Genomic DNA, 17,914 nt, shown 5'->3' on the forward strand with positions numbered 1-17,914 from the left:
GAAGAGCAATGAATAGAAGGAACCTAGTACTTTGTTTTGAGACAAAAAATGTTTTTTTTTTTCAAAATACGTATACCTGCGCCCTTAAAAAATATCTTGTATATATATCTTGTATATATATTCATATATATATATATATATATATATATATATATATATATATATATATATATATATATATATATATATATATATATACATACATATATATATATATATATACATATACATATACATATACATATACATATATATATATATACATATATATATACATATATATATATATATACAAATGTTTTTTATCCTTGATAAAAACGTAATAGTAAACATGCATTTTTATGTTATATTTGGAGAAAAAAAAGAAAAGAACCAAATTGTGATACATCAATATTCCCTACAACATCAAAACTAAGCGATTGAGTATATCTTTAGAGATCATATAACTCGTATTATATTCTAGGTTATCGTAAATGACCAAAATATTTATTAAAACACCCATCTAACGCATTAAGATTATATTAGCGATATATAGTACTGCACTGTTTTATTTTGCTATATACATGTACAGACGCCTAACCACCATGCCCTTCGATAGCTCAGTTGGTAGAGCGGAGGACTGTAGGAGCTAAATGCTGAAATCCTTAGGTCGCTGGTTCAAATCCGGCTCGAAGGAATGTTTTTTTGTTGCAATTCCTACCATAGCTAATACTATTATTATCACACTTCCAAAACTGAAAAAAAGCGTAGGTGTGATCCGTACTGTGTTTTGCATTCTGTCAATGAATCCCGACACTCCTTGTTCCACACAAGCAAGAGAACATGCTGTCTTTGCTTATTTGAGGGAAGATTTGACATTTGCATCGCGTCCCGCCTACAAGGCGTTAGAGGAGTGTCTGCTGCTCTTCCCAAATATTTTCACCACGGCGAGAGAGACAAGGGGGATGCTCTCAGCATCGATGGCCCAGCCGCGGGGTGAGTAACACCGATCACCGATTCGAGCAATAACCGCCACTTCCACTTATTCATCTCACCGAAAAGATTGATAATACATAGAAAACTGGGGCTCCAATGGAGGAGCAGACGGATGCGTGTTGGATCGAATCACCTAGTTTGAGGCTCAGCACTTCTGACTCGATTTAACGCCTACTGATTATTTTATTTTCCATTTAGACAAACTGTCAACTCTTCAGCAAGCAGAACGACGTTTAATTTAACCTCAGCTAATCGACGTTGCTGCTTACTGTTGAATATTTTCGCAGTTACATCCGGTGCAGCATCTGCTCGTCACTGCTTCTCAATCTAATGTTGTTCAATCCATGACTGCGACTGGAACTCTTTATTTTAACACTTTTGGAAATGCATCTTAATTGACATTTAAACCCGTTTTAAAAGCGAAAAGTGGCACGACTACCGGCGAGAGCTTGCACGGTAACACTGTCACAAACTGTCCATTTCTTAGCAGATACCAGCGGAAGCTTTATTTAGTTTTAATTGCAAACTGGAATGCTTTGTACTGCGTTTTTAAAAGAAAAGGAAACACAATAATGGTGATATTCGTTTCAGTTAGAGTAGATATCACCTGCAAGGATGTTGTCTGGCCGCAGGGGTCGCTGTAGGCAACAAGCTGAATGGCTACATTGAAAGTTATGCACTTCCTGTCGCACAGCTGATTTGTTAGTCAAATAAACGTGGCTTCACATACGTGGACCTCATATTTTGGATCATGTCTTTGAGGGATTGTGGTCACTACACTGCTTCAGACATTTATACTTCCCTATCTCATCTCAATTTCTGAACCGCTTTTATCCTCATTCGGGTCGCGGGGGGTGCTGGAGCCTATCCCAGCTGACTCCGGGCCAGAGGCAGGGGACGCCCTGGATTGGTGGCCAGCCAATCGCAGGGCATAAGGAGACGGACAACCATGCACAATCACACCCATAACAAGGGGCAATTTAGAGTGTGCAATTAGCATGCATATTTCTGGAATGCGGGGGAAACCGGAGTACCCAGAGGAAACCCACGTAGGCCTGGGGAGGACATGCAAACTCCACATAGGTGGACCAACCTGGATTCCGCTAACCACTCGCTTCACCGGGCCGCCCCTACTAAGGTAATTGTAAATAAAATGGAACAAAATGAAAAAATATATATTGTAAAGAAAACCTTAGGTGGCCCGGTTTTAGGGTGTAAAGGCGGCAAGGTTGCATAGTATTTTTCATAGTATTTGATTGGGAGCAGTGTATATATAGTCTATTTATTTGCAATGGGTATACTGTTTTTACTCCCCTAGGCCTATCACGATGATTACTATATTGATTTATTGTCCGATCGGAAAATCTATCATTTGTATATTAACCGTCTTTTACATTATATAAAAGGCGGCAGTATTTATCTCAAATAACTGACCTTTTCCAGTGGGAATATGCCTTATAATTGTGTAACGTATCGAAGACCCCTTACTGGGAAGGCTGGCAGCCAATGAGTGAAATGAAACTGCAAACCTCAGTCTCGCTATGGAATGGCAATATTTTATACCGTGCTAAAAATACAATATCTTGGAAACTGCCGATTTTCCTCAACGTAACTGCCAGGCTAGTTAGCGGTTGTTGCCAAGCTACCAGTGAACACGTGCTCATAAGCAGGCTGGGTCTCTTGATGGTGACAAATCGTGTCCCTGGTGCACAGTGCAGTTCTATGCATTGACTATCACATTGTGTTGTGCAACAGTCGAGCCACAAAGTTGGACTTTAATATTGCCGATGAACGAATTGTGTTAACTCAGCACACAAAAACCTTGATACGTACATTTTTTTTAGGATAATACTAATAAAAAAAAACATACCTATACAACTGCGATCGGCTGGCCACCGATTCAGGGTGTCCCCCACCTCGTGCCCGAAAGTCAGCTGGGATAGTCTCCAGCACCCCCGGCGACCCTTGTGAGGATGAAGCGGTTTAGAGAATGAATGAATGATTGAATATACCTATACAAAAATAGAAGAATGGAAAGGCGGGTTCAATACAAATTTGTACATGGCGAAAATAGAGGAATTGTGGTGCTTTGTGTGTATGTATGTGATTTTTTTTTTCCAATTCTGATATTCATTCTTTTTCTGTACTGCTTATGCTCATAAAAGTTATGGGGGTAAAGGAGCCTATTCCAGCCTACTGTGGGCAATAGGTCGACAACACCCTGAGTTGACTAACTATAATATATATATTTTTAAAGCAATTTGTGAGATGTTTATAAAATTAATTCCACACCAAAGCCAACATTTCCCAACATGTATTAAGTAAAGGGATATGTTTAGCATTACACATTAATTTTCCAAATTGTCAAAAAAATAGAATGCATCATGATGATTTAAACTGGAGTGGTTCACAAATTCCCTTTCACAGTATCAATTCTGGGCCTGTTAAGTTGGAAACAAAGCAATAATTTCTTACTACGAATGCCAACAGTCTTTTAAAGATGTATTCCTGCAACATTACGCGCTAAGGAAATTATTTGCAAATAAGAGTGAGGGATTTACAGGTTTAAACTTTCATTGAACAAGGACTCCATGTTCATGACACCAAACTTAAGAGGGATTTAGTAAACTTTGTAAAAGCCTCACTCGTAAAGATCTACTGAAATGTTAGTCAATACAGTGGTAAAATAGTGTTGGGTGTTGCTACAAAATTCAGCAAAACTGATTTATTATCTCTCGCAGACTGCCTTTTTTTTGGTGGCTTCGTTCCAGTATTCACGACGCGTGTTAGTGCTCTAGCATACAAATGCTGAGGCTTTGATGCTGGCTCATTTGAATAGAACTCAGACATTATTAATTTTATTCATTGCACTGGTGTTATCTGACAATACTTTGGGAGTTAGACCACTTTAGATTTTATCGTACTAGATTAGACTTTTACTGGTTTACTTACTGTATAAATAGTCATTATCCCTATAGAGAATCTAAAAACATTCTCATAAATGGTGTATAATTTTATTGATCTTTGGAAATTCGCATTTAATTAACAGGTCATGTTGGAAAATGAATGGATGAAAGTCATGCTGATACTTGAGGGTTATGTTTAATGGCCATATTAATAAAACAACACAAATCGTGCATTGTTTCTTGTATGTTTGTCCCAATGGATTTACATGAATTTTTAATTTTATTATTATTGTTTTTTTTACAGTGGAACTGACAGAGTGGTTACGAGTGCCGTGGTGCGCCATAGAGTGATTCCATCCACATTGCTTCATTAGGTAATGAACTTCTAGATTGGTCGCCAAAATAAGTTTGCTATTATTTGAAGCAGCCTTCATCCCACTCTGAAGTTGTTGGCCTTATACTGCTAGCTTTTATAAATAGTATAACTTGGGTTGCCATATTGTGTTGGAAGGGCAATGACTTTAGACTTTTGATGTAAATAGAAATGTCAATGAATAAGTAATCCATTTCTTTTTCTAGTTGTCTGCAGGTGACAACAAAAAGGCAACCATGCCACCACCTGCCGATATTGTAAAGGTGGCTATTGAATGGCCGGGTGCGAATGCTCAGCTTATAGAGATGGATCAGGTTGGTGCAAAATTGTCCTATTTTACATACAGGAGCTAACATAAAGCAGAATGATCAGTCCACTTATACATCATGACATGGACTACTCTACAATCATGTTTTATTTAGTTAACTACACCCTATTTTGGATTTGCTTGTATTTTTATGTGTGAATTATAGTCCGGTATTTGTTATGTACTTGCAATTTATACCTTTCACCTCTGTCCGTAGACAAATAATAATTTTTTTCACATTCATTTATATTTTTTTCCGTGTCTTCTATGTCTTCTATCAACGACAGAAAAGACCTCTGACCTCAATCATTCGTGAAGTTTGTGATAGGTAAACCTCTTCTCTGTTTGGTATTTCAATATACCAATGTTAGCTTTAAAAAAAAAATAGTATATATATATAATGCTAATAATGTGCAATTTCAGTACAAGTTATCTCTTCTGTTTTGGAGATTTAAGTGAACTCACTTTTAGCATGAAGCTGCAATAGGAAATAAGGCCTTTGATTCACTAACCTTGCAATTCATTGTCTATCTTACTTTATATATAGCAGTCTGTCCTTTGCCGTGATTAATTTTGTGACTCTGAATAAAAAATCTAGGGCTGCTGCAAGCTATAAAGGAAAAAAAATCACCCTTACGGTCTTGCAATGATATAAATTTTGTAGTGAAATGTCACATTTTATTGATGGAATAAAGCTTATTTCTTAATTTCCAGCTGGTCCTTGTCTGGCTCTGAGCAGTTTGCTCTGCGGTATGCCGATGGCCCTCAGCTTTACATCACGGAACAGGTGAGCTCTACTCTTTCTGTTTTGTGCTGGCTACTGTATGAATATTACACTGAGCCTGTGATTTTTCTTTAGAACCGCTGTGAAATAAAGAATGGGACAATTCTTCGATTGGCCATTTCTCCCGTGAGTAACAGTGACTGAATATTTTGGACAAGGCGCACTTAAAATGCTTTGTACTTTCCCCAAAATTGACTTTATAATCCAGTACGCCTTTTGTATGAATTATGGTTGTGTTTGCTGAACTAAAATCTATTATAGAGGCGCATTACTTTATCAAAGCCACATTCTCCAGAATGCTGTGAAATATGGTATACGTAATTTCAGCTATGCAGCATTTTATCTTTAAGAAATTGTTGTTGTATTATTGTCCACTCCATTATTCCTCAATTACTTGAAAACTGTCCTGACACTAAATAGCTCTACACAATCAACTCACCTCTTAACAAACATTTCATTTTTCCTAATTGTAATTTCTTCTCATGTCTGACAGGGCCGCGCTGCCCGACAACTGCTAGAGCGAATCCAATCCCACGGGATTGACGCTCGCCTGGAGGCTTTGAAGGAACTGGCAAAGCTGTCGGCAGACCCCACGTTTGCCGCAGAGTTTATCAACATGGAGGGAATCGGGACCTTGGCTCGCCTCGTCGAAAGCGGCACGCAGTGAGATTTTTTTTTTCCTCCTCCACTTTTTATTTATTTATTTTTTTCGGCTTTTTTTCCACTGAGATGATTACTTTTCAACACAGACTCTGTCACGTGCAGTGTACCGTAAAATGACATCAAAATGAGATGAAAACTCTCTTCTAAATTCAGATTTGGCGAAATGCTGGCCTTCACTCTTACTGCATTCCTGGAGTTAATGGATCACGGCATTGTGTCTTGGGATCTTATCTCGCTCTCCTTCATTAAACAGGTACCTTACTTCATCCCTCGCTCCACATTCGCATAGTCTTAATTTGTGTCCTAGTCCTTGTTGTTCGCCGCCTTTGATTTAACTTTGACCTTACTTACTTCCTACACAGCGGAAGCGAGTGGGTACTGTTGCCTAGCAACTCCCCGGATTATTTGGAGCTCATCCAGCGCGTGTGTGTGTGTGTATTTATTTTCCGAATGCTTCAGTGTAGCCCTGATAGTTTCTCATAACAAATGCTACAGAATAACTTTGGGTATATTTGATGGTGAATAAGAATGTTGCTTTCCGAAGATGACTCACAACCAGTGTATGGTGCAGAGTTTTTGTCATTTACCACCCTCCCACTCCCAACGCAGTTTTCCCTTTTTTTGATTCCTCCAAAGATTGCAAGCTACGTGAACCAGCCCATGGTGGACGTGTCCATCCTGCAGCGCTCCCTGGCCATCCTGGAGAGCATGGTACTCAACAGCCACAGCCTCTACCACCGAGTGGCTCAGGAGATCACCGTGGGACAGCTCATCGGGCACCTGCAAGTGTGAGCACACGCACACATGAGCAGGGTACTCGGCCGTTTGGTCGCCGGACTTTTGGTCGCCGGATTTTGGTCGCCAGACTTTTGGTCGCCGGACGTTTGGTCGCCCGACGTTTGGTCGCCCGGAAGGTTATTGATAATTACCATTTAAAATTGTTGCTCAAATTCCCTAAATACAAACTGTGAATTATTATTTAGTCATACTTAATGCCCTATTAATTATTAGGCTAAAGAAAAGCTCCCCAACTCCTACTTTTATTGTTTTTTGTTGGAGAACTTGTTAAGACCCTGACTGACGTAGCTTCTTAAAGGGACAACTCATGTACATACAAACTCTTATACACTCACGTCCGCTCAGTGAAACTGCTCAGGGCCATTGTTGGCTTTTATTGATGCGTAGACCGTGTTGTTTTACCATGTTTTGTCGCCGGACTTTTGGTCGCCGGACGTTTGGTCGCCGGTTGTTTGGGTCCGGGCGACCAAACGTCCGGCGACCATGAGTCCCGGCGACCAAAAGTCCGACGACCAAACGTCCGGTCACGCATGAGCAGGGGCATTCTGCTCCCTGATTGGAGGGCCAGAGTAAGAAAATACTACAGGCTTTGATTTTTAGGCCTGCCCAACTCATATACACTCTTTTGGAACTCTGTGGTTATACATGCGGAGCAAGATACTTCTAACAGGATTCTTGTTTCGCTTGATATCCTTTCAGGTCAAACCAAGAGATTCAAACCTACGCCATCGCCCTCATCAATGCGCTTTTCCTGAAAGCACCTGAGGATCGACGGCAGGTCAGACCACCGGGATGGGAAAAAAATGACATGGCATAAAACTGTCGATGATTAGGATTCTCGCAATTTATAAAAGAGGTCGTTATTGTTTTCTATAGTCATAGATATGATATCATTATAGCACATCTGTTGTGTGAAGTCTAGAGAAATAATACAAGACATGCATTGAAAGTTCAGCAGAAATCTAAAACTAATATTCAGTTTACAGATATATTATTAAATTGACCAAGTAAAAGTTTCAGCAACGTAATTTTACCTTGTCACAAGGAGAGGCCTGTTTTTGAACAATCCGCTTAAGCACCTTCATTCAAGATGCCCAAATACCAACTATAATCTATCAGATGACCATACCTAGAATGGCACATAGTAATTTTTCATTAGAACCACCAGACGATCATTATACACATACATATTTCATAAAGTGGCCGTAAAGCCTTATAGTTTCAAATCTAGTATGATTGAACACAATTTGTATGAGTATTTTCTGCACAAACCTGCATGTGCACCAATTCTCAACATATTTTGGAAAAAAATCAAAAGACAAACAAAACAAAGAGGATTATCCTGTTGCTTATTGTCTGTTTTCTGCATGCGTCACTAATGCATAATGTAGTTGCTATAATTACCTCCAACAGATGAAGAGTAGTGTTATTTCATGCTAAACTAAATGTTATTTTGAAAGATACAGTGGCTTTCTTTCCCTTGACCACTGGGGGGCAAACTGACTCAATTACTTGGAACATTAGTTTGTGTTCTTTGAATTAAATATGTAATGACATCATTTGCTTTCCCGTGTCTCACCAATGTATAATGGTGCAGTGCAGGCAAATTTACCACCTGGTCAGAAGTATTTATGTCCCAGACTGCCATTTAGTGCCAGTTTGAGAAGCTTTATGGCCTCAACAAGTGGCACAATTTCTGCTACTATCACCATGGATTAAAATGCTCCTAAATTCCATTTAGAAGGCAGAAGCAAAATCCCGATTCAGCGACAATCAGCTTCACCTATACCAACTTCCTGTGTTTTCATCAGTGGTCGAAGTATGAGGCCCCCCACTATGCGTTGTTAAAGCCATACCCTGAAATTTGCCAAGATCAAATTATTACCTTATAAATTGTAGTAGGTGTTGACGCAATATAACAGCCACAGAGCTTCTCAAGCTGATAGGAAATGCAGTTTTGCAGCGTTGCTCCAAAGGCTGATAGCTTTATATCATATATAAATGATTCAAATAATCGAATGAGAATGAGGAAGGGTGACTTTTGCAGCACCCTGTGCTTTGCACCACTTTTTCTTACTTAAATACTGTAATTGTGTTGCGTTTCGTTTGTTTTTCTGGGCATGCTGTGTCAGTGATATATTGTTGTATCTCATTTTCCATGTTTTGCGCATTTATGTTCACCACTGCACATCCACCTCCTCCTCCTCCTCCTCCTCCTCCCTTGACCTTGTAGGAGGTGTACGCTAACCCGCTGGAGCAGCACCTCACTGTGAGTACACGCCAGCTTCTCATATCATCTTCTCCACCCCACAGACCTTCACGCCTTTGTTTTTGTTTTGTGTAAAGCTGCTGCATTATCCATGCAAATGTGGGCAGCTTGCCTGGTCTGCACATATATTCATGTTGGAACAAATTGCCATAGGAGTTTTAACTGAGGGGCAAAACTGGGTTCCGCTATAGTGAAGCTAATGAAAGATTGGTCGCCTTTGCTGTACCTACCGAATGATATTTGTTTATTGAACTTTTCTGTCGATTGCCTACTTTACTCACAGGAAATGGCAAGCACTTTGGCCCAGAAGCACCTTCGATCCATCATTCTTAATGTGAGTACCGGTATGCTCCAAATGCCAGTGGGCTTTCTGATGGAATGACTTGCCTTGTATTGCTATTGAACTGAGAGTAGGTCAAAAACAGCATTTTTTATATCATACCATCTCTGCCTTATATTGGATTTAAAATGACATCTGCTATTAGATAGTACAGAACCATTGAGCAGCATTAGTAAAGCCACACAATTTTGTCACATTTAGCGCCACAAAGTGTTTAAAATGTGGTGTGAAAATTCACACCACATTTTACACACTGTGTGGAGTCACTTTTTTATTATGTATATATATATATTTTTATAGAATTTGCTGAAAATTGTGGCAAAAGTGCAAAAAAGAAGAATTTTCACACCACATTTTAAACATTGTATGGCACTCAATATGTCAAATTGAATGCAGCATGTGCTACTTTACAAACGAAGCCCCGTACAGAACATTTTTGAATATCCAAACTCTACTATTAAGCCCTGTTTAAGAGTATTTTCCCAACTGGGGCATGGATGCTCCATGCACCAAAAACCACACACTCAGTTATGGCAAATATACTAGGCTAATGTGAAATATGTTGAAGCAGAACCAGCAAATGTGAAATGGCATGAAATCCATGAAGCGGAAAAAAAAACCCTGCTCTCAGACTGCTTCCTTTTGGCACCAACTTGTGTGGAAGCGCTTCCCTGAGCTGGCTGCAAATAAGGAAGACTGCAGTTGTATTTCCTGGAGCAGTGACAGACAGCATTGTGAGCGCTCTGGAACCAAATCCTGCAAGACTGTGACCCACTTATGATGACTGTTAGACCATAGCAGTATCTGTATCCTAATTTGACCTGACTACCTTCCCACTGCATGTTTTGTATGTGTGTAAGGAATGGTGGTCAGACTCAAATCAAACTGTACAGACAAAAGTAATGAGGCCACACATAATGGTTATCAGTGGTTTATTTGGATGCTATTTCTAAACCACTCCGTTGTATGAATCTCCATTGTTGGAGGATATTTTGGAATTACTATAAGCTCTTGGACAATCGTAGTAGATTTGACTTTGATGTAAGAATTTCTGACCAAACCTGGCTAACATCAAACCAAAATTTCCAACAACAAACTCTCCTTCCATCTGGACTTTTAGTCAGCGTAATCACCAAGTGTGCTCTTTTCTTCATAAGCTCTGCAGTGTACTAACTATTTATGTTGCTCCTCATCAGCACGTCATAAGAGGAAATCGACCAATCAAAGCAGAGATGGCACACCAACTTTATGTACTGCAGGTGCTGACGTTTAATCTTTTGGAGGAACGAATGATGACCAAAATGGATCCTAATGACCAGGTACTACAAAATCATATCTCAATTTCTCTTGCCTTGGAAAAACTTATTTTGCACTGTTCCTGAAGGACAACTAAAAATAAACAAGTGTTTACTTTATGGTAAAATGTTGTCAGTTAATTAATGATAAGGTATACAATCAATCAATCAGCTTTCTATATTTTTTGTAATCGATAATCATTTTGAAATTGTTTCACCTAAAATTAAAATCTGACTCATTTAATTTTTTCAACTGCAAATATTAATTACACTTTCAGAGACAGTGGACATCTATTCAAAGTCATCATTAGTTTAACTCTTTCACTTAGTGCCAAGGTCAGTGTATGTTTTTGTTTTGAATATCATCAAAACAATTATTAACGGCAATAGGAGTCCAATCCATTTGAAATTTAAACTGAAAATATTGGACGTCTACAAATTTTCAGTTTTTGAATAAACTGATGCAAACTAAAAAAGATTTTAAAAATGTGATTAACTCATTAAGTGCTATTTCATGAGGCTAGACATTCAATACATTTGAACTAGAGCGCTGGCAGTGAATGATTGCACTTCATAAATAAATTCAATAAAATACTATGGGCTGAAAAGTTGCAATTTTGTATTTACGCTCAAAATGTGCTGGTTTCTGTTCATCAGACTCAAAGAGATGTCATTTTCGAGCTCCGGAGGATTGCCTTTGATGGAGAAAATGAACCCACTGGTACAGAAAAAAGAAAGGCTCTGTATGCAAAGGATTATAAAATGCTAGGTTTCACAGTAAGTTTCCTCTGACTAAAAGTAAATGTGAATGGCAACACACACTCTCTCTTAAATTGTTGTTATATTCCTCTCTCACATGTAGAACCATTTGAACCCTGCAATGGATTTCACCCAGACTCCCCCAGGCATGTTGGCTTTGGACAATATGCTGTATTTGGCCAAGGTCCACCAGGACACGTATATTCGGGTAAGTTCTGACTCTTGTCAGGCTGACAACCAATGTTCCCTCTATTTTTTTCTTTGTCTGGGCAGAAAGACAACCTCCCTGACCACACTGAGTACCAGTGTGAGCAACATCATCACACGCACGCACACAACCAAAACAAAAACAAAACAAAAAAAAAATAGTTGGATTTTATTTTGTGCGCTCCATATGATTTGCTGTGCGCGGAGAAGACGAGAGTAGTGCGCAATTCCGCACGCGCGCAGCTTAGAGGGAACATTGCTGACAACAATTGTGGGCGAGCGACTCGAGCGTAACATGGTTTCTCACTCCTAACAGATTGTTTTGGAAAACAGTAGCCGCGAAGATAAGCATGAATGTCCTTTTGGCCGGTGTGCAATCGACCTCACGCGGATACTCTGCGAGATACTCCAAGTCGGAGAGTTGCGTAAGTGAAGTCAAATGTTGCCAGAATGTTTGTCATCGGGTGTTGGGAAATGGATGGATCACAAATTTTGTTGTTTCTTAAGCTAATGAGGGCTGCAACGACTACCATCCTATGTTCTTTACTCATGACCGCGCATGGGAGGAGTTCTTCTGCATCTGCATCCAGCTGCTCAATAAAACCTGGAAGGAGATGAGGGCCACCCCAGAGGACTTTAACAAGGTCAGTAAATATGTTTACTGTCGAGTGAAATGCCTCCCAAATGCAAAAAATGTACATTTATAGGGAGATCGCATATGAAGCATGGCCAAGTACATTCACATTAATTCTATTGTATTGTTGCTAAAGTCAAATTGCATAAGCAGGGCAGGCCGTTACTTTTGCCAAACATTACCAAACTATTACAAATATTTCATTTGCGTTTCTGCTTGAAGATCATTTAATAAATGATGTGGTTTTGTTAGTGCTGATTGTATTATGATTCAAGTAAGTCTGTGTGAAATTATTCATGTATTCCTCTCCACAAAATAAGCACATGTTCAACCCTTGGAACAAAACCAAAACAGGAAAAATACGCATCAGATATTGTTTGATTCAATCTAATTATATGCCGGAGCTGTATCCAAGTGTTTACCTTTACAAAAAAATAGTTTTGTATTGTCCATATGTTAATTATTGTGGTCTTATATTGTTACATCAGATTTAAACCGAAACTACTTTAAACTGAGAGGTGTTATTGTGTATAAATTTATCCTATAATATATATTTTTTAAATTCTCTAAGCTTTTTTATTGCAACATCTGAGGGACTGAGGGGCTTGCGCTTGACGGCTTGCAAATTATTTATTATTCATTTCTAAGCCTCATGACTGAAATGATTTTTTACCTCAAATGTCACCAGCTCTCTAAACATCTTTAATACATCCCATTATTCTGCCAGATTTGTATAACTACTTTGGCAGAGAAGATTATGTTCATATTTTCACCGTAGTGAGAGAGCCGTATTATGTCACATTTCCATCAATTGGCATGGACAGAAAAAAAAGAAAAAAAACGTGTTTATTGTTCTAAATTCTGCTTGCTGCCTCTGCTGTGTGTCGGTGAGTGAGAAAGAATCCCTCAGGAGTCGGCAGCTAAAGAGCTCTTGCTCCAATTAATATTACACAACAGCTAAATTCTTAATGCTGTTGACTGCCGCCCAGAGAGTTTTCTTCACATGAAGGCATTATGAGTCCTTGCAGTCTATTGTAACAAATTAGCTGCCGTTATTTACCTTGAATCCATTTTGAATATAAATGACAAGAAATGAGGAAAGTTGTTCGCTGACGGCATCACTTTTTGAAGGGGAAGAATGTGAGTCATTCCTCATTAAAAAGTTCAAATTAGTAGGAGAGTCGCGTGTGTTGCAGGTGATGCAGGTGGTCCGAGAGCAGATCACCAGGGCCCTGGCCATGAAGCCCTCATCTTTAGATCAACTGAAGAACAAGCTACGAGGTCTCAACTACTCCGAGATACTGCGACTACGGCAGTCAGAGAGAATGAGCCAGGATGACTTTCACTCTCCGCCCATCATGTCAGTGTCACGTCAAACGTCCTTTTTCAATTTGTCAATTTCCCACACTTGTTAAATGGTATAATATGTCATCAAAGAACATGTTATAATGTTTGCACATCTATGTCATTTTTGCGAGGCAGCGAGCTTCGAGAGCGAATCCAACCCGAGATTCTGGAGCTCATTAAGCAGCAACGACTCAATCGGCTGTGCGAGGGCAGCTGTTTCCGAAAAGTGGGGAACCGCCGAAGGCAAGGTGTGATCATTTTACCCCCTTTTTTTTTTTAAATACACATTTAATGTGTCTTCTTTTGGCTGTGTTGCGTTAAGCATTCCCACCTGTATTACAGAAAAATTCTGGTTCTGCAGACTCTCTCTCAACCACAAAGTGCTGCATTATGGGGACTTGGATGAATCGCCCCAGGGTGAAGTGCCTTTTGAGATGCTAAGCGACAAGAGTGAGAGTTTGCTTTCTTTTGACTCATCCGGTGGCTTGTTTTTCTGTGTCCACAAATCATTTTTAAAAACAAGTACTTTTTAAGTTATAGGCTACATGTGTCAAAGTGGTGGCCCGTGGGCCAAATATGGCCCGCCGCATCATTTTGTGTGGTCCGGGAAAGTATATCATGAGTGCCGACTTTCTGTTTTAGGCTCAAATTAAAATGAAGACTATAGATGTATATTAAATTTCCTGATTTTCCTCCTTCTAAAACAATAATTGTAAAAAAAAAAATCGGATTAATTTCATATATCCATCCATTTATGCTACAATCAGCTTGCAGTATTCATTTTGGATAAAAGACACGCGCAAAATATGTACTGTTTTTAAACTGTGTTGAAAAAGAAAATGTGCTTTTATAAATGTGGAATTGAGCTAGATTTGTCAACTACTTGAATATAAGACATGTTGCCCGTTTGATTTGTATTCTTACAGTACTTGTTTCTGACATGAAGTCTGTGGTGACTGGGAAGGACTGCCCACATATGAAGGAAAAAAGTGCTCTAAAGCAAAACAAGGTAGGTGTATGATAAACATTCTGCCTTAAACAACGTTGGAACTCTCATTAAGCCTTACATAGTTTAAGGCGACTTGGGAACACGCTTTAAGGATTATTTACCTGTACCTAAGGGAGAACCCGAGAGAAATACGATACAATCAATGGGGTCACCCAGGAAGAGGTTCCACTCATTTACACACTTTCTTTCTTTTTTTCTTCTTCTTTTTTTAGCTAAAGCCTGAAACAAATATCTAATTGATACATATGATTAGCACTCCCCCTTGTATTCTACTTAAGAAATATAAAGCATTGCTGCTGAACAATAAGATAAGGGAGTTGTATTTTTTTTTCTTTGGGATTATGGATTTAACGTTTCGAACTGGTCTTTCCCAGGAGGTGCTAGAGTTGGCCTTCTCAGTCCTTTATGATCCAGATGAGACACTCAACTTTGTTGCACCCAACAAATATGAGGTAGGCTAACAAGCGCACATCAGGGATTATACATATCTAATTGTTCCGTAACTCACAAGGGCCCATGTTAAACCCATATTTCATTTATGTACGTATATTGAATGATTATCATCATCATGAAAGAAAACAAAACCTCAGGCTTTTCAGTTGAGACTATTCAAGACCCTCACTGATCTGCTATGCTTTTATTATTTTAATAACAACTCTAGGGACTAGAAGAAATATCTCCACTCTTGTGTTACTAAGCTTCCACCACCCCATGAATAAACAACCCTAAATAGTTGTTTTAATTCACATTTTTATAGTGTTGATCAAATGACATAATGATCCAACAAATGCACAGAGTGAGTCACAATGCAGTGGCACCATACATTATGACTGCGGTAATGGAATTCCTACTCATTTTAACATTTTTGAAGGCATATGGTGATGTAATTTGCACATAGGTGTGACCATTTGTCAAACTTTCTCGTAATTCTTGCAATCATTCGGGGTTATGTGCATTTGTTTGTGGACCAGTACTGCATCTGGACAGACGCTCTGTGCGCATTGCTGGGGAGGGAGATGAGCAGTGATTTGACGAGAAGTGACCTAGACACGCTCATCAGCATGGAAATGAAGCTCCGCCTCCTGGACCTTGAGAATATCACAATTCCAGAGGCTCCGCCCCCTATTCCGAAAGAGCCCAGCTCTTATAATTTCACCTACAACTATAGCTGAGTTTAAAGGAAGCTTGCAATGGTCAAGAATGTGCATACCTTCGATTTGAATGAATCCTGTCATGTGTGATTCAGAAAAGGCTGCGTTGGAATCTCCAAAAGCAAAAATAATCCCAACAAAATCCATTTCACTCACCTACTTGTGGTATTTTGGTGCCACAAAACTATGTTCGAGTGAACTGAGGAACAAATTAGAAAAAGGTAGGGCCTCGCTGCCATTTTTTTAGCATCTATAGGCAATTGTAAACCCTCATAATAAATTATGGGACAGCTACCTAACCCTGGAACAAATCTGACAGGGATGGAGATGGATTAAGGTATTTTCTGAGTGATACTGCCTTCTTCTCTCACCAATTGTGTTCAAAAAATATCGCTAAACTTAGTAAGTGTATGTCTGTTCGAAATACTCCACCCAAAAGAAAATATCATTGAATTGACGTTACCCCTCCCACCTAATATTGGACTTTTGGAGACTATTTGCAGTAGTGTTCAGCTAACTCTTCCTTTTTGAACTGCATGATTCCACTCTCGCCTAAGCTTTGTCTACTAGGCAATCTGAGTATTAACGAGGTTTCCTATAAACAAGCCCTTCTGTTTTTAGTGATTTTAATGATAGCCTGAAAGAAAAATTCTTAAACTAGAAGAATAAGCAAAATAATAGCCCGAGGCAATGGCTAAATCTTGCTATAGAACACAAAACACTGACGATAATATCTGCAAAACACAATAAACAACTGAACAATATAGAGAGAGAAAAACAGAAACATGAGACATGGGGGACTGGTAAACCTGAAATATTTTTTTAATGTCTGCGAAGAAAAACTGTTGTGACTAAATATTATGGTCTGTCCCCAGACATGGATCCATGTCAACGATCCCATTTCTTGATCTATCTGTGAATGTTTGGGGGGGCGGATTTCTCTCCCAATTCTGGCCTGGGCAAAGGCTTACATTTTACATGTTAAACTGGGTACACGAAGGACTAGGTACTATTAGATAGAATAGTAACGCAGCTTACTACATTAGTTAATCATGGTAAATATACTGTATATTCAATCATGTTTTTGGATCACTATTTTCTCAGCTCTCTATCCCCTAAAACTATTTTCTGCCCAGCTGCATTCTCTGGATAAACTAAGACAAAAAAGACAACCCCAATGGGAATACACCATGTGGCACATTAAAACTGTTGCGGTCTATAAAGACACTGAGATTTACTATTCTCTGTGTCTAAATACAAATAAAAAGAGGAATGTTCAAAGGTGCTGCTGTAATAAAATCTTTTACGTCTTTATTTTTGTTACTTGTAATAGTATTAATCATAATTTAATCTAAATCTAGAGCAGGTTTCACAGTGGTTCTGTGTGGGTTTACAAGTTTATTGCCACATTATGGCAACTTCAGTTCAAAACTGAATAAAGGTTAATCAATCATCACTTTTATTAGATTTAGACACAAAACCTGTCATCTCTAGCCGTTGGGTTAATTAAAATATAGCATTATATTGTTCGCTAAATATTTAGGAATATTCTTGCATACATGCTCTTTATGTACTAATTCATTCATGCAGTTGCAAAAAGATGTAATATATACTGTATTATGTACATGAGAACAGGTTTTAATTTTCATAGGTTACGTACTATTCAAAACTAAACCAAATTCCAATTGTGGTACCGATGTCTCCTTGTTTGCAAATACTTCATTTCTTTATCTCAAAAGTTATTGTAATTTGTTACAAAACATTTCTTATTTCTGAACATCGCCTGTCTGTTTTCAACAGATTTTAAAGAAAGTGTTTCCATAAATGGAATGATTGTACTGTATAGAATTTTTATATGACATTTTTTCTTTGTTTACCAGTTGGATCTAGGCAAAAAAATGAAGAATTACCATGTCTGTTTTTTTTAATATAGTGCCCATTACGATACTCACCGTGCAGTGTTATTTGTTAACAAAAAATATTTAGGTCATCGTATAATACCTGTGGATGTTGAATGTCGTACAAAACATGTCAATGATGTCATTTGATAATGCTGAACAGATTTATATTTTTGTAAAGAATTGTACACTGTGAGGA

At 38.6% G+C, this 17,914-nt stretch overlaps 1 protein-coding gene and 1 non-coding gene across 7 annotated transcripts; both read left to right on the top strand.

The window, feature by feature from the left end:
* Positions 1–588: 588 nt before the first annotated feature.
* Positions 589–676, top strand: trnay-gua (transfer RNA tyrosine (anticodon GUA)). The gene is given in 2 exon segments: positions 589–625; positions 641–676. It is a non-coding gene; the product is annotated as a tRNA-Tyr (tRNA).
* elmo2 (engulfment and cell motility 2) lies at positions 664–17,068 on the top strand. 6 transcript variants are annotated; one of them, XM_077602567.1, is made up of 23 exons: positions 664–975; positions 4,186–4,255; positions 4,461–4,568; positions 4,849–4,889; positions 5,276–5,348; positions 5,421–5,471; positions 5,839–6,008; positions 6,162–6,261; positions 6,645–6,796; positions 7,506–7,584; positions 9,040–9,075; positions 9,359–9,409; positions 10,612–10,734; positions 11,368–11,487; positions 11,573–11,677; positions 11,993–12,101; positions 12,184–12,320; positions 13,507–13,670; positions 13,793–13,905; positions 14,000–14,074; positions 14,584–14,666; positions 15,041–15,118; positions 15,638–17,068. In XM_077602567.1, exons 3-23 carry the CDS (start codon positions 4,491–4,493, stop codon positions 15,836–15,838), a joined length of 2,139 nt encoding a protein of 712 aa, XP_077458693.1. In that variant the 5' UTR covers positions 664–975; positions 4,186–4,255; positions 4,461–4,490; the 3' UTR covers positions 15,839–17,068. The 6 variants fall into 6 exon arrangements, with proteins under 6 accessions (XP_077458693.1, XP_077458690.1, XP_077458692.1 ...); XM_077602564.1 differs by having other exon boundaries at positions 667–975; positions 14,000–14,107; XM_077602566.1 differs by having other exon boundaries at positions 667–975; positions 6,645–6,790; positions 14,000–14,107.
* Positions 17,069–17,914: the final 846 nt, after the last annotated feature.

Source organism: Stigmatopora argus, chromosome 6 (genome assembly GCF_051989625.1).
Source record: "Stigmatopora argus isolate UIUO_Sarg chromosome 6, RoL_Sarg_1.0, whole genome shotgun sequence".
Taxonomy (NCBI): Eukaryota; Metazoa; Chordata; class Actinopteri; order Syngnathiformes; family Syngnathidae; genus Stigmatopora; species Stigmatopora argus.